General features: G+C 48.8%; 3 protein-coding genes across 15 annotated transcripts in view; 1 reads left to right on the plus strand and 2 right to left on the minus strand.

Annotated features, from left to right (window-relative positions):
- Positions 1-23049, minus strand: part of RIMBP2 (RIMS binding protein 2) — a 297778-nt gene that overhangs the window by 57781 nt on the left and 216948 nt on the right. For all 11 annotated transcript variants that reach the window (XR_014069119.1, XR_014069116.1, XR_014069117.1 and 8 more), the window contains 2 exons: positions 16481-16585; positions 8352-8402 (listed from right to left, as the gene is read on the minus strand). Coding sequence is in view for 7 of the 11 variants with exons in the window: in XM_081543009.1 (XP_081399135.1) it covers positions 8352-8402; positions 16481-16585 (156 nt within the window). In the remaining 4 variants the exon portion in view is untranslated. The remainder of the gene's footprint in view (positions 1-8351; positions 8403-16480; positions 16586-23049) is intronic.
- On the plus strand, positions 1219-18627 carry LOC145526726 (uncharacterized). 3 transcript variants are annotated; one of them, XR_014069126.1, is made up of 5 exons: positions 14690-15135; positions 16301-16616; positions 16796-16831; positions 17314-17444; positions 18394-18627. XR_014069126.1 is itself a non-coding variant. In XM_081543088.1 (4 exons), the coding sequence occupies exons 1-4, from the start codon at positions 1843-1845 to the stop codon at positions 6228-6230; spliced, it is 324 nt and encodes a 107-aa protein (XP_081399214.1). In that variant the 5' UTR covers positions 1219-1842; the 3' UTR covers positions 6231-6943. The 3 variants fall into 3 exon arrangements, 1 of the variants encoding a protein (XP_081399214.1); XM_081543088.1 differs by lacking the exons at positions 14690-15135; positions 16301-16616; positions 16796-16831; positions 17314-17444; positions 18394-18627 and adding exons at positions 1219-1858; positions 3436-3489; positions 5567-5701; positions 6112-6943; XR_014069125.1 differs by lacking the exons at positions 14690-15135; positions 16301-16616; positions 16796-16831; positions 17314-17444; positions 18394-18627 and adding exons at positions 1219-1858; positions 5567-5701; positions 6109-6943.
- STX2 (syntaxin 2) overlaps positions 16481-23049 on the minus strand; it is a 330178-nt gene continuing 323609 nt past the window's right edge. The window contains exon 15 of the mRNA XM_081543064.1: positions 16481-16585. The gene's annotated coding sequence lies outside the window, so the exon portion shown is untranslated. The remainder of the gene's footprint in view (positions 16586-23049) is intronic.

Consider the following 23049-nt stretch of genomic DNA (forward strand, 5'->3'; position numbering starts at 1 on the left):
AACACTCAGATCCCAGCCAACCGCGGATTGTTCTGGGCTCTGTGTGCAGCCCGGGCACTTTGTGGTTGGCAAGCCTCACTATAGCTGCTTGAAATTTGGAGCAGGAGGTGGTGAGAGCCCAGGTTTGGGGATGGCTCAGCTGCTAACTCCACTGATGTAGTTTTCTGCTGGAGGCCTCTGCTCCTAAACTGCAGAACCCCAGGCCACCCTGCTTTAGCCTTAAAAGGAATTGCTACCTGCTGGCTTGGGTTAGCAACATCACTGCCATCTGCAGACACTGGGGATATTTAGGGAGGTGGGAGCGTCCCTGGGTACACATGGCAGGGAGGGTACCATGGGCAGCACCCCCACGCACCCCCATCTTTGCCTGCTTCTGGTTCTCAGTTGGGTGGGCGTGATCCCGCCATACTCCCCTTCCTGGGGAGCCATGCTCTAGGCACGCCCACTTAGTATGGCCAATGTCAGAAGAAAATTGGTGAATGATGAGCTTTTACCTAGGCCTGAAGCAGGGGAGATGTGGACGTTCACTGGTGAAATGAAAGGTACTCAAAATATGGGGTGTGTTGGTGCTACCTCACCCTTGGATGATTAGTGCATAAGGCTAGTATACTTTGGGGGCTTCCCAGGTGGCGCCATGGTAAAGAATCTGCCTGCCAATGCAGGAGACGCAAGAGAAGCTAGTTCAATCCCTGTGTCGGGAAGATCCCCTGGAGAAGGAAATGGCAGCCCACTCCAGTGTTCTTGGCTGGAAAATTCCATGGACAGAGGAGCCTGGTGGGCTACAGTCTATGAGGTCGCCAAGAGTTGGACATGACTGAGTAACATAAGCAAACACTGGTATACTTTGGGAGATGGAACCCAAGGCTCGGTCTAGAAATGGTCCTCTGTGTGGATACTGATTCAGAGGATTTCTGGTTGCCCGAGGCCGCCAGAACCAGGGTCTTCTCAGTTTCCTGGGCGCTGGTGGAGGAGGTTCCCAAGAGGGCAGAGAAGAAGGAAATGCTGCTTTGTGCCTGCTTGTCAACAAGTGCTTTGTAATACACGTCTGCACATGTGTGACAGTGTGGTCTGAGACTTGCTTCCATTGTGACCTGGCAATGAAGTTGTAGGGCTAATCCCCTCCCACCTCACATTTCTACCCCAAAGATTCTAAGAGTCCTGTGTGATCACACCTAATTGTTTACCCCTCTTTTCAGTTCCTTGCTTTGTTTCTCCTCTGGGTATCTGAGGACATGGCTTCAAGGCAACAAGGATGCTGGTTCCTAGAAGTCAGGCAGCTGCCAGATGCCTTTTCTCACTGATTTCAGGGGGAGAAGGTCTGAATGGCTAGTGGATGAGACATAGGGACCCAGGAAACCCGAAGAACGTCTCATAAGCGAGCGCTCCCTCTGGAGATTTCCCCAGGCTTTCCTGCTCTTTCCCTCTTCCAGGAAGGAGGCAGGTTTTCCTCCAGAGCCTCCTCTACAGACACACTCTCAGGGCCTGGCTGCAGCTGGCAGAGGCTGGGTCTCTGATGCTGATCCCGGCAGCTGGGGCAGAGTCCCTCCCATGACACCCGAGCCACAACCGGAAGGAACCACTTCCAAGTGATGCAGAAAGAAAACAGCAACCCCACTGAACAGCCCTGGCTGGCTTATTGGGATGTCAATATTGACCTCAGGATGCAGGGCACCATCCCTCCGGGTTGGGCGGCAAGGCTGGTGAGGCAGAACCGCGCCCACATGAGTTGATCCGGCTGCTTGCATGTCCCCATCCCCGGCTCTGCTCCTCCCACCCCAGAGACCCACCACCTGCAGCATCAGGAGCGGAGGGCGGCTGCGTTTCTGACCGCAGCAGGAACAGATGGCACAGTCATCGGGCAAGTAAACTCTAATTGGGATAAACAGCGGAGACTTGCAAATTTGGCTGTGGGTATTTATAAAGATGAAGGAAAATACATCCAAAGACGTGCCTGCTAGCACTCCCAAGGTCCTCCGCTCTGGGTTTTTCATCTGAAAAACTTTTGGGCTTTGTAAAAGGCAGCGAATGAGTAGGGGGTTGTGCCCTCTAACGTGTCCAAACCAGGACCGTTTTGAGAATCCAGGGACATGGTGAACTCTCAATACTTAACAAAGCAAAGCCGGGGGTCGGGGGCGTCTCAGCAGGGCTGGGTCGCTGCGTAGCAGTGATTCGGGAGTACGCTGTTCCGTGCAGTATCTTTATGTGTAAACAAGTTTTGCGATGCTATTTATTATTTACTGAAAACCCGCTATGTGCTGGGCCCTGCTGGGGGCTTTCTATGCATGATTGCTGATGGCCAGAGAGACTCTGGGGGTAAGCTGATGGAGCCCGTTGAATGAGAAAAACAAGGCCAGATGGACTAAAGACCAAGGTCACGTACCCAGGAAGTGGCAGGACAGATGCAAGCCTGTCTGATTCCAGGATCTGGGCTGTGTCTAGATCGCTGACCTCCCTCTCACTCACTCAGGGGAACTGGAGGCAAGTCACATAAGCTCATTGGGCCTCAGTCTCTTCATCTGTAAAATGGGGGAGAAACTTGCCTTCTAGGACAATAACAAATTATTAAGTCCAGACTCTTGCAGGCACAGTAGGGGCTCCATAAGCAGAAGCTAAGATCTTTTGTCCTCTGTGGGCAAAGGACACTACCAGAAGTCAGTTAACTAGTGACTCAATCACCCTTACTTCTCAGATGGCGTCATGGTGTGCTGCTAAATCTCTTCAATTGTATCTCATTCTTTGAGACCTTCTGGACTGTAGCCCACCAGGCTCCTCTGTCCATGGGAATTCTCTAGGCAAGAATACTGGAGTGGGTACCCATGCCCTCCTCCAGGGGATTTTCCTGACCCAGGGATCAAACCCATGTCTCTTCTGTCTTCTGCATTGGCAGACGAGTTCTTTACCACTAGCGCCACCTGGGAAGCCCTCTTTCATGGTGATGTCCAGTTAAGAAATACCCTCCACTGCCAGTTTCATACCTACATCTGCACCAACTCTTGTATGTAGCTACATATACACAGATAAACCCCATCAATTCATCTAAACTGGCTCTGAATTCCAGGACAAGTGACTGCTCTGAACTCTAGAATCTTTACAGGATGATGTCATCTTGATACTAAAATGTAACAAAGTAATAACCAAAGGGAGACTCTGGTGAAGATGACTCTTTAATGTTTTGCATCCTATAATGTGTATTGATTCAGCATTATTAAAACGCAAGTGTCTTAAACATTTGTTTTAGTTCACATGATGAATGCTTTTATCAAATTCAACTAAAACGTAGTGAATTCTGCACTGGTGGGTCTGGATCATTGGAGTCTTTCGCTTCTGTACAGACATGCATTCGGCACAGAGGTGCCCTGTGTGCAGATAAACACATTTCATGGGTGGGACCTCAGAACCCAGGGCTACCTGTTGACTGTAGCTTTTGCCCTCAAGGTACCAACTGCGGTGAGATGGGGAGCATTAGGGAGATGAAGCTGGAGTCAGAAGGTGAGCCCCCAAATACCTGAGCATCCCGGTTTCTTTGTTCCTAACAACCTCGTCCTCCAGCTAAGACTCATGGGTACAGGGTTGCCAAAGTTATTCCCAGGAGGCAGAGAACCCATGCCCACCAGAATTACTGGGGGAAAGAGAATTCTTAAGAGATTTAAATACAAAGCATTAAGTTTAAGCTTCTTTATCTGAGCACTTCTCAGATTCTCAACTTGGCTAATATTGTCACACTTTAGTAGCAAAATTGCACTGCCTTGTAAGGACTCCAGAATTCAGATGTGGCAGAGCTGTGCCACAGGGCTCCCACTCAGGGTGACTGCTCTTCCTAGCCTCTCCTGCACGTCACTAGCTCTGGCTGGTGACCCAGAAACAGAGGTGACACCTGTTGCCTCTATAGCTGAGACATAGAAGAGCTCTCCCTGCCACCACGGTGATCAGGAAGCCATACGCTCTGGCTAGCACAGCTTCAAGATACAGGGATCCTGGATCCCTGAGTTACCACGTGGAGGGGAGCTTCATGGAGGATTCCCATATCTGCAGTGGCAAGAAACGAACCCTTGTGCTGAGTGCAAGATTTTGGTGTTTGTTACTACAACACACCTGCGCCTAACCTGACTTACATCAAGAGACCAAGAGATCAGAGACTAAGTTCATCTGTTTGATGGGACAAAACAGATTTATTTAACCACAAGGACACTCCCTTGCCAGATGATCACTGAGCATCTTAACACAAGACAGGCAGCAGCATGGTACCTGAGGCCTTGTTTAGAGACCCGTGGCAAAGCTTTCATTTTAATTTCCCTTAAAATCAGGGGGAAAATGAATATAATAATAATGAATCCAAGCTGGATTACATTCATCTTTGTACCCAAGCAGATGTAAAATATAATTTTTAATATCTTAAGGGAGGAAGGGTCCCATGAAAGCAAAAGGAGCCCAGGACCCATAAAAGTCACTGGGCAGCCCAGATGCTGACCCCCACCTTGAGATTCAGGGCCCTATCTGCTCTTGGACGAAACTCAGGGATGAATGGAACCTGTTCAGGTTCTTTCTGGCTTCACCTGCAGGTGGACGCCTTGGTCCAGGGAGCGGCCAACAAACCCTGGGAGCCCTGAATAATTAGCCACAAAGCACACAAGGCACACACACAAAGCCCTCAGTACTGACACACAGGTGGGTACCAGCTTATCACGGGCAAAGATGCCCCCTGTAATGGATCCCGGAGCTCACTGCCTCCCAACCTAACAGGTGTTATGATTTATCAGCCCTACAGTCATGGACCATTTCTTCTTTGCACTCGACTTTCTCAGCGACTTGATACGGTGTTACCTGGGGAGTCTCAGGGCCCTTGCTCTGCTCTTAGGAGCTGTGTGTCCTTGGCAGGTGGCTCAGCATCTCTGTGCCTTGGTTGTCTCCTTAGTGAAATGAGGAGGATGCTATCAACCTCCCTGGGCTGTATTAAAAGGATTAAACTCCATCACACTTGTCACTTGTGACCACATGATGTGAGCTCCTGTCTCTGCTGATGCCCAGAGGTCATGGTGAGCTGTTTGCCCAGTGTCTCTGAGCCTGGCTGCTGCGGGAGCCGATCCACCTTTTGGTGGCAGGAGAGCCGACCCTGTTTGCAGGGAGGTCAGGATTCCGAGGTCAGAGGATGCTGCCATGCAGTGGTGGAGGTTTTGGATTCTGGCGCCAAACTCCTGGGGTTGGCATCCAGGTTCTGCCCCTGGCTATCTGCCCCTGAGACTTTAGGAAGTCATTTCTCCTGACCGTGCCTCAATTCCCCTGGTTGTCATGGATACAAGAGGGACAATATGTCTGTCATCTCCTAGGTAACCCACAGATGCATTCTGAGCAACGCCCAGCTAAGAAGGATTCAATAAACACTGCTTCTGGCACTGTTGTTGTTACAGCTATTTTCTGTTGCTCCTTTGTCCTGAACTAACTTTATAAAGTGTCAAGGAAGCTACGTAACTAGCACCTGCTCTTAGGCTGTTAGGTTTGCAAGCAGAGCTCTCCATCCCAATTCTGAAAAGGTGTTTTCAGTTGACTCTTGATCCTTGTCTTTGCTCAGCCCGCCAAGCCAGCCCGGATCAGTCCTTGGGTGTCCTGACCAGGAATAAAGACATCTCCTCTCACCCGCAAACATCCTGGCTGCTCACTCATCAGAAAACAGGACTGAGACGTCCACAGAACCAGATGTGTGCATGTGAGTGTTCCGGGGGTTTTAACCTAACACTAATTCCAGGGCAGTCCTTCTCTATCAGTCTGTGTTCTCCCTAGCTGTGCCAGGAAGTGGGTCTTTCTGCTCAGTAGAGGATCTCACTAAAGTTAGGCATGGAGAACATGAACTTCCAAACAAAAAGTACACTGCCTGCTAAGGATGCTCCTGAGGACCCGGTGCGTGGGGACTCACTCAGGTTGTTCTTGGTCAACAGTTCCAGTTACTAAGGCGCTGAGCCAGGATTGGCCAAGATTCCCAGGTGGCCTACTCCTTCAGCTACTTCTCCTTCCTGTAACCAGCCTAGCAGACTCTCTAAACAACGCTTCTTAAACTGCCCGGGAGGTTTGGCTAAAACACAGACATCTGTGCCCCACCCCGAATTTCTGCTCCAGCAGGTCACAGGCAGAAGCTGAGGATCTGTGTTCTAACAAGCTCCCAGGTCATGCCGATACTGAGGGTCTGGAAAGCCCACATTGGGTCTGGGAAGCCCACGTTGAGAACAACCCACGAGTGAGGAAAGTCATTGTCAGTTCTACAAATTCACGGCCAAACTCAGAGTTTTGGAAAAGGCTCAAAACCCTGTTTGGAGAGACAGTTCATCTCCCTGCTTCCCCAGGTGGCTGCCTGTGAGAAGAACAAGGAAGGGCCCCTCCGCTGCTGGAGAAGCTACTGCCCACCCATGACACAGGATAGCAAGGGGACCACTCAGGTGCAAGGCGTGAATACTGATGACCCACCGAATTCTGGTCTCTCGGCCTGGCTTGCAAGCAAGTGGCTGGCCTGAGGGCAAAATCATCCTGACAATTCTCCTCCCCGCGGTCATCTGAATTCACAGAACATCCTTCCAGCCTGAGAATGGAAGCCGGCTTCGCTGGGCTCGCTCATCACTCACAGTGGATAGAACCCTGGGCCCCAATGCCTGGATTAAAGCATCTCCCTGGGGCAGAACTCCCACGAGCAGCTTCTCGGCTCCCCTCACCCCAGGGAGACCCGGGCACCCACGACTGCATCAGAAGCTGCCCATGTTCAGAAGAAGAGGGAGATGGAGCTGGCCCAGGGGTGCACGGCCGGTCCACTCATGGGAAAAGTTTCACCAAGCACGTGGGGGGAGGACATCACTCGCTAAAATACCTGCATGCTGTCCAGCGTGTTCTGGGTAAAGAGCAAAGCAAAACACAACGACAGGAAGACATTGTGAATAAAAGAAAAACCCAGGTTCTCAGCCCATTTGCGTGGTCTTCTCCGTTTTCCCAACCAAAGCACGTTACACCTGTCCCCCACGTGTCGGGGCCTGCACCCTGCACCAGCGCCAGGTGACGTGACCTCTGCGGGGCTGTCACAGAGCTGCAGCTCAGAAGGCGGATTAAAACAACACAGACCATCAAATCGATGGGCTTGGGGTGAGGGGAAGAAAAGAAACTGGACTTCCAGCCAGGAGACTATGCAAATCAAAATGTGGTGGGCTATCCTGCGAGGGGAATGAAATGATGGTTCAGGGAGATGTATGGCCATTGGGAGGTCTGTTTCCACTCTCCCGGGTGATATATTTTCCCACCTGCTATTTATCACTCCCAGCCCTCCAGATATTCATTAGCTAATGGACGCTTTCAAAAAAATCAATTTTAATATATATGATGATAATGATGAAACCGTTTCCTGGGGGAGGAATAGATTTTAAAAGGCAACGTAAGAGATGCACATATTTTGTTTTAAGTGGTCGCATGGCTGCCCAGGGGACAAGAGACAAGGTCATCTTAAAGAGGATAGGCACTTCCCATATGCAGAGACGCAGGCCCAGGCGAGAGGCCCTCCTGGCCTTTCTGGATGGAACAGAACTAGGGGAGGAGGGCTAGGGGCCACCCCACACTGTGCAGGCACCCCTCCTGCTGTTGTGTCTTGAGTGAGGGGTCAGTAATTGGGGGACCTCTCTCTTCAACAGGGAGATTCCTATGTCCATTTATTATGCATGAGGCATGCAGACTGCAAAGGCCCCCCGGGGGACGCCAGGAGTTTCCTCCACTCCCAGGGATATAGGAGGCTGCCAACTGGGGGCAGAAGAGTGATTCTGACACGTCACCGGCCTCCTGCCAAGCCCCCACCATCAAAGCCACTGTGCTCACAAGGACAGCGCCCGTGGCAGCTCCTCGATCGTGTTCACTGCTGCGATTCCCTTCGCTGTCCATTCTCTAAATCTGCAAATGCCTCCCCAGATACCAGGTACTTCCTCAGGCTTAGCGCTATCCCTTAAAATACCCTCATTCACCTGACACCGGTAGGAATGATCCACTTCCCTTTCTCCTGCAAGGAAGCAGGCTCACCCTCCCTGCTTCCCATCCAATCAGAGGAGAGCAGACCACTTCTGAGATCCACAGTTCTGATGCTGGCTGTGTGGCCACAGGAAAATTGCTTAACCTCTCTGGGCCCCACTTCCTCACATGTAAAAATGGGACCGTAATGATACCGATCTGATAGGATGCTTGCATGGACGACATGGGAGGATGTGTAAACAGCAGGAGTAATGGGTACCCAGTGGGCACTCAGTAAAGGTCAGTTACTACTTCTAAAAAGCATTAACCCAGCCTGCCCTGAGCTCACCCACCCCCGGGAAGAAAGCCAGCAGGGCTGACTCACTTACCTCTAGCAGCTGCACTGCACCTTCATGTTCTTTCTTAGCTTCAACCTGAGCCTTTTGGATGATGAAAAAAGACAGAAGAGTGAATGTTTACAGGGGGGAAAAGACAGCAGATTTAGAGATTAATGTCTAAGTTATCAGAGCGTGTGGGTCATTGATGTTGATTCTTTTAACAAGCCCCAACATTCACAGGGTCTAAATCAGTTCTCTTTTTTTTTCCTTCCTTTGGGCAAGATGGAATGGATTGGGTTGGGTTTGACGCTCTTTGTAGAAAGTGAAAAGCACCCCCTCATCTGGCAGAGAATGGAGAGGCTGGTGAGAATGGAGAGGCTGGTGAGAATGGAGAGGCTGGTGAGAATGGAGAGGCTGGTGAGAATGGAGAGGCTGGTGAGAATGGAGAGGCTGGTGAGATTGGGCTGCTGCATGAGGGTAGCACTAGTGGTAAAGAGCCTGCCTGCCAATGCAGGAGATGTAAGAAAAGTGGGTTCGATCCCTGCATTGGGAAGATCCCCTGGAGGAAGGCATGGCAACCCACTCCAGTATTCTTGCCTGGAGAATCCCATGGACAGAGGAGCCTGGCAGGTTACAGTCCATGCGGTCGCAAAAGTCAGACACAACTAAGCACATGACACTCTAGAAAGAATCCACCTGTTAAACTGAGATTTACATTTAGGAGTCTCAGTTCTGGAGGAATGTTTTCTCCAGGTGGTTGGAGAATAATAAAGAGAAGAGTTGGATATCATAAATAAGCCAGTGAGAGCTGTCTTAACAGCTTCTACTTTTCACTTGAAAACTTCCATTAGCTGGAATGAGGGAAAGGCTTGGCTTCCCCAGCACGGACTAAAAGCGAGAAGTAGCCTGATATTTCCACAGTGTTCATTCATATGCATTTCATTCTCACATATTTCCAATGAGGCTTTTAAGAGATGGGGAAGTGAATAGAACCCAGCAAATTAACTAGACCATTCTTGAATCCAGCTCAGTCTTCAAAGGCTCAAAATTGTTCCTTTCAAAGCAAAAACAAGAGCGACAATAAATCATGAAATGGGGTTGGGGGGTGGGGGAGACAAAACAGCTAGAGAACATACAGGGATTATATAAATAACACCACCATTGAGCCACTTGAGTCAAAGATAGTTTTCAACTGGCAGAATGAAAAACAACCAAAAACTCCATCGCAGGCTGTTAAAACACAGCCAAGCTGGCAGCAACAACTTCTTTTCTGGCTTCAAACGCAAATCAGGAGTTCGTTTTTGTAGGCTACTTGCAAGCTGGGCCATTTGGGCAATCAGAATAGATGGCTAAAATTAACAGTTAAAATTGGCAGCGCTGAATTCTTGCAGAATCTAAGCGACAGCTTCAGCGAGGCTCATTTTGGGGACCACTGCCAACACACGGGGAAGCTGAGACCTTCACGGTTTCCTACAGAATACATTAAACTTGAGAGGGACTCTGACTCCTAGGGAGACCCACAGTCCTACTATCAGAAGAAGGGGCCTGTCCTCCAGGGATGAAATGTCCAGGGGGTGACATTTAACATGGCAGCAAACACATCTATTTCAGGGGAGGGGTAGCTGTTCAAAAGGGACGTAGATTTCCTGCTGCCAAAGCTTTGGACGTTTGACTGGGACAGACCGGGCATGTAACTAACACTAAGAGTAATAAGCTCCCAGGCACCCTGGTGATGGGGTTGGGAGTATGGATGCTGGGTGGGATAAGATGAGAGTAGGTGGGGGTCATTTACAGGTGCTGTTAATATCAACTCCAAAGAAGACAGTGAGATTCATGGAACTAAACTACGGCATGTACAGATCCTCAAATCAGGTCCCTGGGTTCCATAGAGCTGAGGAAGCGGTGAGTGTCAATCAGTATCCCACGCATGCATCGAAGGAGAAATCAAGACACCGAATGAACTCAGAAGGTCAGCTTGAGATGTTCCTGCTATCCACACACAACAACTAAATCCAAAACATGCAAGGGAAGCATTTGACATGGAGGCAAAGCAGTTTTATGAGCTGCGGGGTTAAGTGTGGCTTCTATAAGCAGTGCGCGTGTCAGTAATGGCCTAAAGCCTGGGAGCCTTCGTTTCCAGCACAGGAGGAATTTAAAACAACAGTAGCATTTGCAGATGAATTTTAGATGTAGACAAACCCTTTTGCTGAGGCACTGGGATTATAATTGCTGCTTGTAATAAGATGAGGATGTAACCCACACAGGAAAAGGAAGCAGTTAGAGCGTCTGGACTCTGCTCACCGGTTCCCTAGAGAGATACTAGGGTTCTGGAGTCAGGCCTCCAGGGGCTGCTTCCTAACCTCAGGTCCTGCATCCATAAGGGGACCTGCATCCCACAGGTTACAGTGAGAGCTGATTGCTGTCGCCGCTCACACATTCAGTAGACCCTTACCAAGGATGGCCTAGAACTTACCATCAGTTATCCTGGTAATGTTATAGGACCAATTGATGGAGTCTTACTAGGTCTTTCCTGCATTTATTCATTCATTCATTCATTTGAAGTTCCTGAGCATCTCTGTTCATTTATTCATTCATTCAAAGTTCCCGAGCATCACTTGTTAAGTACCTGCTCTGTGTCAGGCAATGTCCTGGGAGTGCAGACACTCCACTTTGGATGCAGACAACAGGCAAAAGGGTACAACAACGAGCAAGTGGCATCACTAAAGCGGGTGAGTGGCAGAGAACGTCAGAGCAGGGGTGATGGAGTCCATTTAGGCAGGGCAGCCAGGAGAGACTCCCATGACAACAATAAGTCAGCTCTGCCATTATTCAGGGGCCAAGCATTCTCAGGGAAGAGCAGAGAGGGGGATGTTTGGGTCACAGAGAGGAGGCCAGTGTGGCTGCAGGAAGGGCAATAGGGCAGGAGGAGTCAGAGGTGGGGAGGGGTTTAGATAAGAAGACAGATACCTGCCAGGTACCGGGCCCAGAATACGCTACACTGAGAGCAAATGTTCATGGTGTAGCTTTTATTATCACTGTCATTGTCCATAGCCTATATTCACAGCCTGGCTCACCCTGTGTTCTTAGCAGTCAAACAGCCAATGTGAGATGCTCAAGGACTGTTTGCTGAATGAATGAAAGTGAGGATTCTCGGCCAAGCTCCTGGTTCGCTGATCTCCATGAAACAGATGTCCCGCGGAAAAGTCCTCGTAGACAGGACTCTATCTGCTTGGACTTCTATTTTTTTAAGCTTACATCTCCACCAGATACCAGAAATAAGGGTTGGCCAATGGTCTTACCTCACCTTGACTCCCATTAGAACAGCCTTGGGCAGCTTGATCATTCATCCATTCTTAATTCAACAAGTGTTCTCACTTGCCCACTATTTCCCTCGCTTCTCCCAATCACCATATCGAGCAGAGGGAAGAGCTGAACTTTCAGGGAGGAGGGAGAGGTTCCCTGGAGAAAGTTCTGGGTCCCTGACATCAGCTGGGTCCCTGAAAGCCAGGACCTTCCTTAGGGTGGCCAAGTCCAGAGGTGAAGCTGAAACCACAAAGCGATCTCCAAGGACTACACAGTATCAGAAAATCCACTTACATTTCATGAGAAGATAAACCCCTGGCTTCCTTACATAGATGCTGTACATCAAGAAAAAGAATATTTCAGGATCTGGGAAGAAGCAAATCCCACAAAGTACAGAGTGGTGTCAAGGGAATTCCTAAAATGATGGTGAAGGGTGTTTCTAGACCCAGTTTAGCATCTGACCTCTGGGGCAACCAGCCTGGACTGGAAGACAAGGCTGGGCTCCAGGAAGGACGTCTTGGAGGAAAATGGAATGAAAACATCCCCCAAGGAGTCTGGTGGTCTTGAGAGGAATTTCTGCTCCGGCAGAAGGTTTGGGAATAAGAGAGTGATGAGCACATAGAAGACAGCAAACACATAGAAAGAGGCGATTCACTCCAGGGGAAAAGGAAAGGCTGTACCAAAAAGGAAACACTGCCCTTTGCAGAGCTTGGCAGGATATGCGGAGCACGCCTCGCTGAAGCATGGACTTCGGCTTGGGACAGGACGGTTGAGATCATCCAAGCTGGACATCCAGTTGGACAAAAGGAGTGAGGTTCAGCGGAATCCAACTTGGAGATCCACATGTGGGAGTCGGCACACAGATGACATTCACACCAGACAAGGTCATGGAGGGAGCAGTGGAGGTCAAGAAGAGATGTGGGGGATTCCCGGGTGGCTCAGTGGTAAAGAATCTGCCTGCCGATGCAGGAGACATAAATTCCATCCCTCATCCAGGAAGATCCCACATTGCCGCGGAGCAGCTAAGCCTGAGCACCACAATTATTGAGCCCGTCCTCTAGGGCCTGGGAGCCACAGCTTCTGAAGCCCATGCACCCTAGAGCTCATGCTCCACAGCAAGGGAAGCCACCACAATGAGAAGCCCAAGCACCACAGCCAGAGTAGCCTCCGCTCACGGCAACTAGAGAAGCCCTCGTGCAGCAAGGAAGACCCAGTACAACCAAATAAATACAATTTAAAAAAAGAAGAGATGCGGATTGCAGGCTGAGCCTTGAGGATGCTTAGAGGGCATCTGTGAGGAACGAGAAAACTGGAAGAGGATCCTGGAATCCTAGGGGTTGGGGAGTCAGACCCTCTCGAAATGTGCCTCTGGGTCAGAGGAGGAGGGCAGGACACTAACCGCTGAGCGGGACGTCCGCACACGGGTGACTAAACAAGAGCCATGCCGTTGGTGAGACGAAGCTGTGTCCCACAGGAGTGGGTTCAAGAAATCTTGTGATGGGATTTGCAGCAATACAGATGCAACTTAGAGATGATGATACTAAGTGAACTAAGTCAGACAGAGAAAGACAAACACCATATGATATCACTTATATGTGAAATCTAGAATATGACACAAATGAACCTACCTATGAGCAGAAGGAGAAGGCAATGGCACCCCACTCCAGTACTCTTGCCTGGAAAATCCCATGGACGGAGGAGCCTGGTGGGCTGCAGTCCATGGGGTCGCTACGAGTCGGACACGACTAAGCGACTTCACTTTCACTTTTCACTTTCATGCACTGGAGAAGGAAATGGCAACCCACTCCGGTATTCTTGCCTGGAGAATCCCAGGGACGGCAGAGCCTGGTGGGCTGCGGTCTATGGGGTCACACAGAGTTGGACACGACTGAAGCGCCTTAGCAGCAGCAGCTGCAGCATGAAGAAGAAACAGACTCAAGGATGTAGAGAACAGAAGGTGGTTGCCAAGGGAGAGGAGGATTAGGGGAGGGATGGATTGGGAGTTTGGGGTGAGCAGATGCAAACTATTATGTATAGAATGGATAAACAACAAGGTCCTACTGCAGAGCACAGAAAACTATAACATCTCCTGGGATAAACCAAAATGGAAAAGAATATTATAAGAAGAATATATATATATAGGTGTATAACTGAATCACCTTTCTGCCCAACAGAAATTAACACATTATAAATCAACTATGTGTGTGTGTACTAAGTCACTTCGGTTGTGTCTCTTTGTGACCCCATGGACTGTAGCCCACCAGGCTCCTCTGTCCAAGGGATTTTCCAGACATGAGTACTGGAGTGGGTTGCCATGCTCTTCTCCAGGGTATCTTCCTGATCCAGGGGTCAAACTTGCATCTCTTAAGTCTCCTGCGTTGGCAAACAGGTTCTTTACCACAACGCCACCTGGAAAGCCACAAATCAACTATACTCCAATAAAAATAAATAATGGGACTTGTAGTCAGTGGGACTGTAGACAGCTTCTAGGAACTATCTCACATTGCTGTCTCATGATAATCAAACTGGAACTCAGAGCACTCTGGTGACTTTTATTATGGTAGAGGGACAAGGGCTAGAAATTGGCCTTCCATGGGAGCATTTCTATAATAGGCGTCTGCCACTCATTTCAACTTCACCCCATATAAAGTCATTGTCCTCATCAATCTTCATTCGTGTGTTTCCTTTATGGCATATCCCTGATCTGAACTTCTTTAGTTCTTCATGACTTGTTCACTTACTCTCACTCTGTAAGCCAGAGGTCTTGTTCAACTCTGCACTGCATTCCTGGTTTCCAGAACAATGGCTGAGCAGCCAACACATAGGTGGCAGCCAGCAAACATGTGCCGATGAGTGAATGAATGAGTGAGTGATCCGGACAGCAAATGTAGCACGAAGGCTGTCCGTGCTGGAAATCGAACACAGACGTGAACTCTGGAAAGAACTCACCAATCTCGTTCCACTCAAGTCTCAACCTTTCTCTTCTAATACTTTTTTTTTATTTTAAAAATCAGAGCTCTAAGACATTACAAGGGTTGTACATTCATCCTTCATTAGATTTTCTTCCTCTGCTCCCCACCCCCCAGCTCCCGATGAAGCATCACTGTGTCCAAAATAGAGGCAAGGATGAATTCAGGGGGGAAAAAAGCAAAAGCAAAGGAAGTTGGATGATGCTCAAGAGAGACACTGGGAGCTGAATAATGGACTTGGCTCTAGTGCACTTTCCTCGGCATCAAGTGCTTCATAGATAAAACTCCAGGCTAGAAGAGAAGGACGCTCTGGTTAAGAAAAGCCAACCTGTCACCCTTGCTGGACAATATTTGTATTTCTGTCTTGGATGCTCCCAGCCTGGGGACGTGCCTCCCAGGGATGCAGTGAAGGAGTGCATGTATCAGGTCCCGGAAGGTCCCTCACGCACGGAATGAGGGAGAAGACAGGAGTAATATCGCTGTCTGCATCCCAGCAATATCCTTTCTGGATAGCATCTAATGAAATCTTGCTTCTCGGCATGCCAGCCAACTTATTATGACAGGTAATAAGGACTGTGACAGTCTCTATCCAGCCAGCCTAATGAAATCTATCCTTAGCACGAGGTCTCCATAAATGATTAGGAAAACAGCATCAGAAGTTATCTGCTTGATGCTACACGCTCTGCTAATAAACTCAGCAGGAGAAAAACACTCCAACAGATAGGGATCTCCAGCCAGATAAGGCGAGCCACTGGGTTCTTTATTTGAGATCAAAGACCTGGAAGGGCTGGCTGGGGTTGGGGGCGCCAGCCGATGGAGGGGGAGGAGGTGTCGGCTGCTCATCCCAGTGAGGTGAGGGGGGTGTCTGGGACCAGCACCTGCATCAGTGGTCAAGCTGGGTTCTGGCTGGAAGGGCTGGGCTGCCCTCCCATGGATGGGGGACACAGGGCTTCAGGAATGAAACGCAATGAGAAATATACACAGGGACCCCAAGCCCCATGGTTATGAAGGAGGGGTCCCCAGATTCATCTGGACAGAGACAGGAAGATCAAGGCTGCTGATTAAGGATGCTAACTTTCTTGGCCCCCAAACCACCCCAGGTGCCATGGGGATACACCTTCTGAACTGCTTGATCCCCTCCTCCCGTCCCCTTCTCCCTCCCTCTGGTTTCTGTCCTTTGTTCTTCATACCATCTTTTCTGTCCTTAATCCTCTCCTTTGCTTTCTTCTGTGTTCCCTGTCTCTCTCTTTCTCCCTCTCTTGTCCTTGGTTCATGAGATCATGCTACATATATTGCCCCAAAACTTGATTTGCTCAATAACACATCATGTAAATCCGATGAGATGGCATCTATAAACCAAATTCCTTCCTCCCAGTGTGGTCACGCTGCTCTGTGGTATGGATGCCCCACAGTTTACACAGCCTAGTCCTCGGATGGGCATTCGATTTAATCCTGTTACCTATGCCCACACAGCAGGACTACAATCCAAGTCAAACCAAACCAACCATCCTTCAGAACTGGTACCTGTATTTCTTACAGGCATATTCCCAGAACAGAAGGTTGCACGGTCAAAAGAGACCTGTGTTTTTAGTTTTCAAGGATGCTGTCAGGTCGTTTGCCCCCAGAGATAAAGCAATTCACGCCCCATTTTAATAACCCACAGACGTGTCGTTTTCCCTACAATCTCGCCAGCATCAACTGTTAGAGCTTTTCCTTTGATTTTTGCAGCTTGGAACATAATCACAAGTTAACTGAGGAGAAACCAGAGAACCCGGGGAATCTTTCCACAACAAGAAGTCATTCCCGAGTGTGTGAGAAAAGGCTTGGGAGAGCAGCCAGCCACCCAGGCTCCAGGTCCTCAGCGCATTGCCTGTCTCCTCCCAGGCCTCCAGCCCCAGCCCAGCTCACCTTCTGCAGGAGGTCAATTTCCTGCTGCTTGGCGTTGAGGATGGCCAGGGCTTGTTCATGCTCCAACTCCAGCTGCTGCCGCCGTTCTGCAGCCTCTCGCATGTGCTGGGGAGGCAGGGGGAGACACACAGGTCAGGTCAGCCCAGCACCCTGCAGGGAGCCGTGTCCTGGGTTCCCCCACAGCCAGCCAGCTCCCCGGTCTGACTCACCGCCTGCATCCCTGGCTTCTCCCCAGGGCGGCAGGATCAGCCGGGGAAACCCTCACACCCACAACCCTTCCTCCCCTGTTTGCACGTTTTCTGTTTTATGTGCCAGGAACACGTGAGCGGAGCTGCAGGTTCCTGTGCGGAGGTGAATCTCTCTTCTCCCTGTTTGGAAAAATCCTCTCTTTCTCTGTCCCCCTACGCCCCCACCACCCCCAGGTCTTCTGTAAATACCAGCCAAGATGTATGGCTCTTTCCCTAGATAGGGCTACTGTTTCCAGCTTCTTACTACCATGTAACCAATGTTACCCACAATAACCACAGGAGTGAGGGAATATAACTGGCCCCATTCTACAGATGGGAAAACTGACACGCCGTTTTCCTTGCTTGTCACACATGGTAAGTGGCTGTCGGGCATTCAAATCTGACACTTCTATGGAGCCTCCAGATCTCAAGGTTTGGTCCTGTCTGATCACTCTGGTGAAGTGGGGTGCTCAGCCCCCCATGAGTCCAAATGTCCCTCCATTGGTCCCTCTGCAAACGCCCTGCCGAGGCAGGGGGTCCCAGGGCTGGACCCTTCCTCTAACCAGAGCCTCTTCTCCCCGCTCTGATGACCTCTTGTCACCCAAGGTCATCCCCTAGGAGAACACATCAGGGGGCATCAGAGGACACAAGGACCTCCTTGCCCCAAACAGTGACCGCCTGTGAACCCTGGTGAAGAGGAACCATGAGAAATGACACCAAGCAAAAAAAAGGCACAGGTGGGACCAACTTTCACACAGGCAGAATCTCGTGCAAGATTTCATGGCAAACCATTTGAATTTAGCTTCTTTCTTCCCCTTCCTTCCTGCCCCTCTCCTCCCCTCTCCTTCATTTCTCCCACCTTTCCTTCCTTCTTTCCTCTTTCTTTTTTTATAATGAGATCTATGTGGCTCAGCAGTAAAGAATCCGCCTCCCAAGGCAGGAGACACGGGTTAGATCCCTGGGTCGGGAAGATTTCCTGGAGGAGGGCATGGCCACCCACTCCTGTATTCTTGCCTGGAGGATCCCATGGACAGAGAAGCCTGGGGGGCTAGACTCCATGGGGTTGTAAAAGAGTCAGATACCACTTAGCGACTAAACAACAATAACAGCAACAAGTGCCAAAGGTGATTTAGCAGTCAACATTTTAAAAACTGAGATCCTTCACATAAAAGTCCAGATTCCTTCAGAAAAGGGAACATTTAGCTACATGTCTCACCTGGAGGAGCTGGCAGAGGCTGGTCCCTTCCTGAGCACGTGCCCCCTGCTTGTCTGCTGTCCTTGCAGACCCAGCCTGTGCTTCCAGTGACCTGACAGCCGAGGGTGTGTTCGTGTTTTACAGATGGGAGACATTTTGATATAATGGGGCTGTGCTTAGTCATGTCCAACTCTGTAGCCCCATGGGCTGTAGCCCTCCAGGCTCCTCTGTCCAGGGGGATTCTCCAGGCAAGAATACTGGAGTGGGTTGCCATGCCCTCCTCCAGGGTATCTTCCCAACCCAGAGATCGAACCCAGGTCTCCCGCATTGCAGGCAGAGTCCTTACCATCTGAGTCACCAGGAAAGACCAATACAATGGGGACGGGATCCTAACGTACTTTCCTCCTTGGCTTGAATTTGTTGGTGATTGTTATTATTTATTACTTTAAAATTTTACTGTTTTAATTCTTTTACTTATTTTTATCCCCTAGGCTGCGGAAGAGGGCACAGAAAGATAAGGGCAGAGAGGCAAATTCTATGCTTTTCACCATTTTCCCCAAGTCCATTCCACTTGCTGCCACCAAAAGCTCTTTTCTTCCAGGAACGATCTTATCACTCAACCAGTTTAAACTGTGAATGGGGAAGTTTGGGGGGCTCATGTCCCAAAGTTTTGTGGTTCATTTGTATTAAAAAGTGAAGTCTTCCTGCCTTCCATGTTGCACGCATTACACGTGTGATGACGTCACATACTGGCTTTGTCTCCCATTTTGGGCTAAACAACCTTACAGCCCCTCTGCCATCTAGAAAGTTGCAATTACAGTAAGTCCCCTGAAATTTCAAAGATGCGAACATGCCCCTGTGTGCTGGCTGTTGTACTGGACGACTGTACTTTTCAAGGTATTGTACTGTAAGATTAAAAATGTTTTCTTTAATTTTTGTTCGCTTTTTAAATGTATTATTGTATGTTAAGTATTATAAACCTATTACAGTACAGTACTATATAGCCAATGGTGTTAGTTGGGTACCTAGGCTAACTCTGTTGGACTTACGAACAAACTGGACTTACAAACGTGCTCTCAGAACAGAACTTGTTTGTATATATAAGGGACTTACTCTAGTCAACCCCTCAGCGGAGGAGCGGTGGTTTCACTGTTGCTATGGAAACTCAGGATCCTAGGAAGATAGAACCCCCCCAAATATGAACAAAATTCCCTGAAATGTGGAAATGGGCATGTCTGTCGATGACCATAACCTGCCCAAGTTGGAGCTGGAATGCGTCACTAGTGTCTATTTTTGGACAGGAGGAGAATCAGCACACATCCATCTTCTTGCATCCATTCCAGTCTCCAGCCTTCCTGGTCTGACCAAGTCTCACCTTCCTGAGCGGGAGAGAGGTTATTTGCCTTGTACACCCCCAAGAGCCAAACTTGACTATGGTTCTCCTGGCCCTGCGGAATTCTCTGATTACCAATTTGGGTCCATAAATTTCTAATAATCTCTAATGACATGCTTAAACCCCACTGTCCACTATCAAGCCACTGATTCCCAAACCAGCAGTACAAGGCACCAGGCATTTTCAGAACACCGAGAAAGACAAACCACCAGAGCCTCTAAAGACGTCAGGCATTCTCTGAGTTTCCAAGAAGCTTTGGAAATTCTTCCACAAACACTGCTCACTGACTCAGAGGGATATTACTTTTGTCTGGTATTGGGTTTCTTCTTAAAAGCATCAGAGTTCATTAACATTTATTCTCTACCAACATTCATGGAATTGTCAAGAGGGTCGATGGGACTGTGTGTGTTAGGCTTCTCATTACACAGAGGAACATTTCTTTCCATTTCTTCATTAACTTTCTTCTTCTATGTATTTGTTCATTCAACCAACATTTATTGGGCAATTATATGTGCCAAGAAACTAGGCCTACAGTAAAACAGGATTCTGCCTTCGTGAATGGACATTTGAATTGGGAGAGTGGATAAGAAAGGGCTTATGCAAGCCAATAAACAAAGACATGTCAATTGTAACAAGAAGTGTTACGCTGAACCACTTAAGTTGACATTGAAGTATCTTTGACTTATAAGACTGTCTATTCACATAGCCTAATCCTATGATGAAATGTCAGTCCAATACTGTAAAGAAAATTCACTCATTCATTCAACAATTACCAAGTATCTGTCATGTGCCAGTTGCCACTCTAAGTTCTGAAGGTGATAACAATGAAAACAAACACAAAACCAGCTCTCTTGGAGCTTACACTCTGGAGGGAGAGACAGACTCTATTCACATGCATTAAACAATATGAAATGTGTCAGGTGGTCCTAAGTGTTACAGAGAAAAGTATGGGATGAGATGGGAGGGTGGGTATGGAGTTGCAGGCATTGCAGAGGTTGGCAGCATTCAGTGAATTGGCTGGAGCCTCACGGAGAAGCAGCAGAGACTGGAGGCAGGTGATGGAGCTCCGCCCTCGTGGGGGCTGTGGTTGGAGGTGCCCATGTGCAGGAACATCATGGCACGGAACATCGCCCATTCAACACCCATTCCCACTAGACAAGGCACTAAGCCAAGCTGCCAACAGGACTGTGGGGCCGTAAGGACTGCAATGAGCCCCCAGGAAGCTTCCAGAATGTTCCCTGCTCCATCACTACTCACTGGTTTGGACAATGACCCACAGCAAGGAAAGGGAGACTCTCTTCTCCATCACTTCAAGGAGGAATGTCTTTCCAGAGAGTGACTGATGACTTCTTATTTGGTCTTGTCAGCCTAAACTGAGCAGATGCCCACAAGGAGGCTAACCCCTGGCAGCCCACAGCCTGAGGGGTCTCTGCACCCAGGAGGTGAGTCATGCACCTTTTCTGCTCAGAACCCCTCAGTGGTCCTCATCGCCCAGAGTAAAACTGTGGTGCTGCCATGGTGGGGGGACTGCAAGACCTGCTCCTTTCTCTCTGATGTCACTGTTGTCTGTCTCTCCTGCTCTGCTCCACATGCCTTGATTTTCTTCCTCTTTCCAAGGACCAGGCACCTCAGGGCCTTTGCACATGCTGTTTTCTCTGCCAATCATATGCTTCCCCACCTCTGATATTGGAAGGGCTTGTTCTCTCAAAGTCCAGTCTTTGCCCAAATGCCACCTTCTCAGAGAAGCCATATTTAAAATGGTAACCACCCCAGAGCATCCTTATTCTCCTCCCTGCTTTATTTCACTCCAGAGCACTTATCACCATCCGATATATTTCACACTTTATGAGCCCACTGTCTGCTTCTCCTTCCTAGGATGTCTCAGGCTGTGGTCCCTGCCCCTGGATGGGTACTCAGTAAATAAGCCGTCCTCTGTGATCTGCCCCTTTGACTCTTCAGAGCTCAGCTCTGCCCACTCACCCATCCTGGTCCTGTCACACTGGCCTCCACCAAGTTCCTGGAATTTTCCAAATATTCCCCAGCATGTGCTCGCAGAGACAGTGATGATGGAGATGTGCTTCCGGCACTTCAGGTCAGAAGAAGGGCAGGGTGCAGTGATCAAGAAGCAGACTGCCTGGGCTCAAATCCCAGCTCTGTTGCCTTCAGCTAGTGACTTAACCTCCCTGGGCTTCATTTTCTTTTTCTGGATTATCTATTTATTAGCATTTGGATCAATTTTTAGGTGGTTGTGCTGTGCTTAGTCCCTCAGTTGTGTCTGACACTTTGTGACTGACCCCATGGACTGTAGCCCCTCAGGCTCCTCTGTCCATGGGGATTCTTCAGGCAAGAATACTGGAGTGGGTTGCCATGCCCTCCTCCAGGGGATCTTCCCAACCCAGGGATCAAATCCAGGTCTCCCACACTGCAGGCAGATTCTTTACATCTGAGCCACCAGGGAAGCCCAAGAATACTAGAGTGGTAGCTTATCCCTTCTCCAGGGGAAATTCCTGACCTAGGAATCAAATCAGGGTCTCCTGCATTGCAGTTCTTTACAAGCTGAGCTACCAGGGAAGCCCTTTTAGATGGTTAATTAACAATTAAATAACTAATGCTGCTTAGTTAATTATGAATGACCACCTGCTTCAAAGAGGGGTTTTGAATATTACATGAGTTAGGATAGTACCTGGAATCTATTAAGCCTATTACCTCTTACTCTGAATATAAGAAAACCCCTTCCCATCGACCTTGTGGTTATCATGACACAGGATACTACAATACAGTATTACGTAACAAAGTGTCATGTAAAGCATCATGTGATAGAGTATTGTGTCATGCTGCTGCTGCTGCTGCTGCTACTAAGTCACTTCAGTCGTGTCCGACTCTGTATGACCACGTAGACGGCAGCCCACCAGGCTCCCCCGTCCCTGGGATTCTCCAGGCAAGAACATTGGAGTGGGTTGCCGTTTCCTTCTCCAATGCATGAAAGTGAAAAGTGAAAGTCATAGAGCATCATGTAATGTGGTTTGCTATAATACATCATCATTACATATTACAGTATCATGTAATTTAACACCATGCAATTTCCATAATGTGATGCTGCTTTAATATAAAACTCAAGGTGCAATGGTGAATGGGATTGTTAAATTTCTCTTTCTGATGTTTCATTGTTAGTGTATAGGAATGCAAGGGATTTCTGTGTATTAATTTGGTATCCTGCAACTTTACTGCATTTACTGATTAGCTCTGGTAATTTTCCGGTGGCATCTTCAGGGGTTTTCTATGTACAGTATCATGTCATCTGCAAATAGTGAGAGTTTTATTTCTTCCTTTCCAACCTGGATTCCTTTTATTTCTTTTTCATCTCTGATTGCTGTGGCTGGGACTTCCAAAAGGTGTGTTGAATAACAGCAGTGAGAGTGGGCACTCTTGTCTAAAAATGGTACTGATGAACCTATTTGCAGGGCAGGAATAGAGATGCAGACAAAGAGAACAGACTGTGGACACCGTGGAGGAAGAAGAGGGTGGGACAAACAGAGTAGCACTGAAACATATATGCTACCATGTTTTAAATAGATAGCTAATGGGAAGTTGCTATATAACCCAGGGAGCTCAAGGGGGTCCTCTGTGACAACCTAGAGAGGTGGGATGGGATGAGACTGGGGGGAGGTTCAAGAGGGAGGGGACATACGTACACTTATGGCTGATTCATGTTGTTGTATGGCAGAAGCCAATACAATATTGTAAAGCAATTATC

Source organism: Giraffa tippelskirchi, chromosome 11, assembly GCF_054371585.1.
Source record: "Giraffa tippelskirchi isolate mGirTip1 chromosome 11, T2T-mGirTip1v1.2.pri, whole genome shotgun sequence".
NCBI lineage: Eukaryota > Metazoa > Chordata > Mammalia > Artiodactyla > Giraffidae > Giraffa > Giraffa tippelskirchi.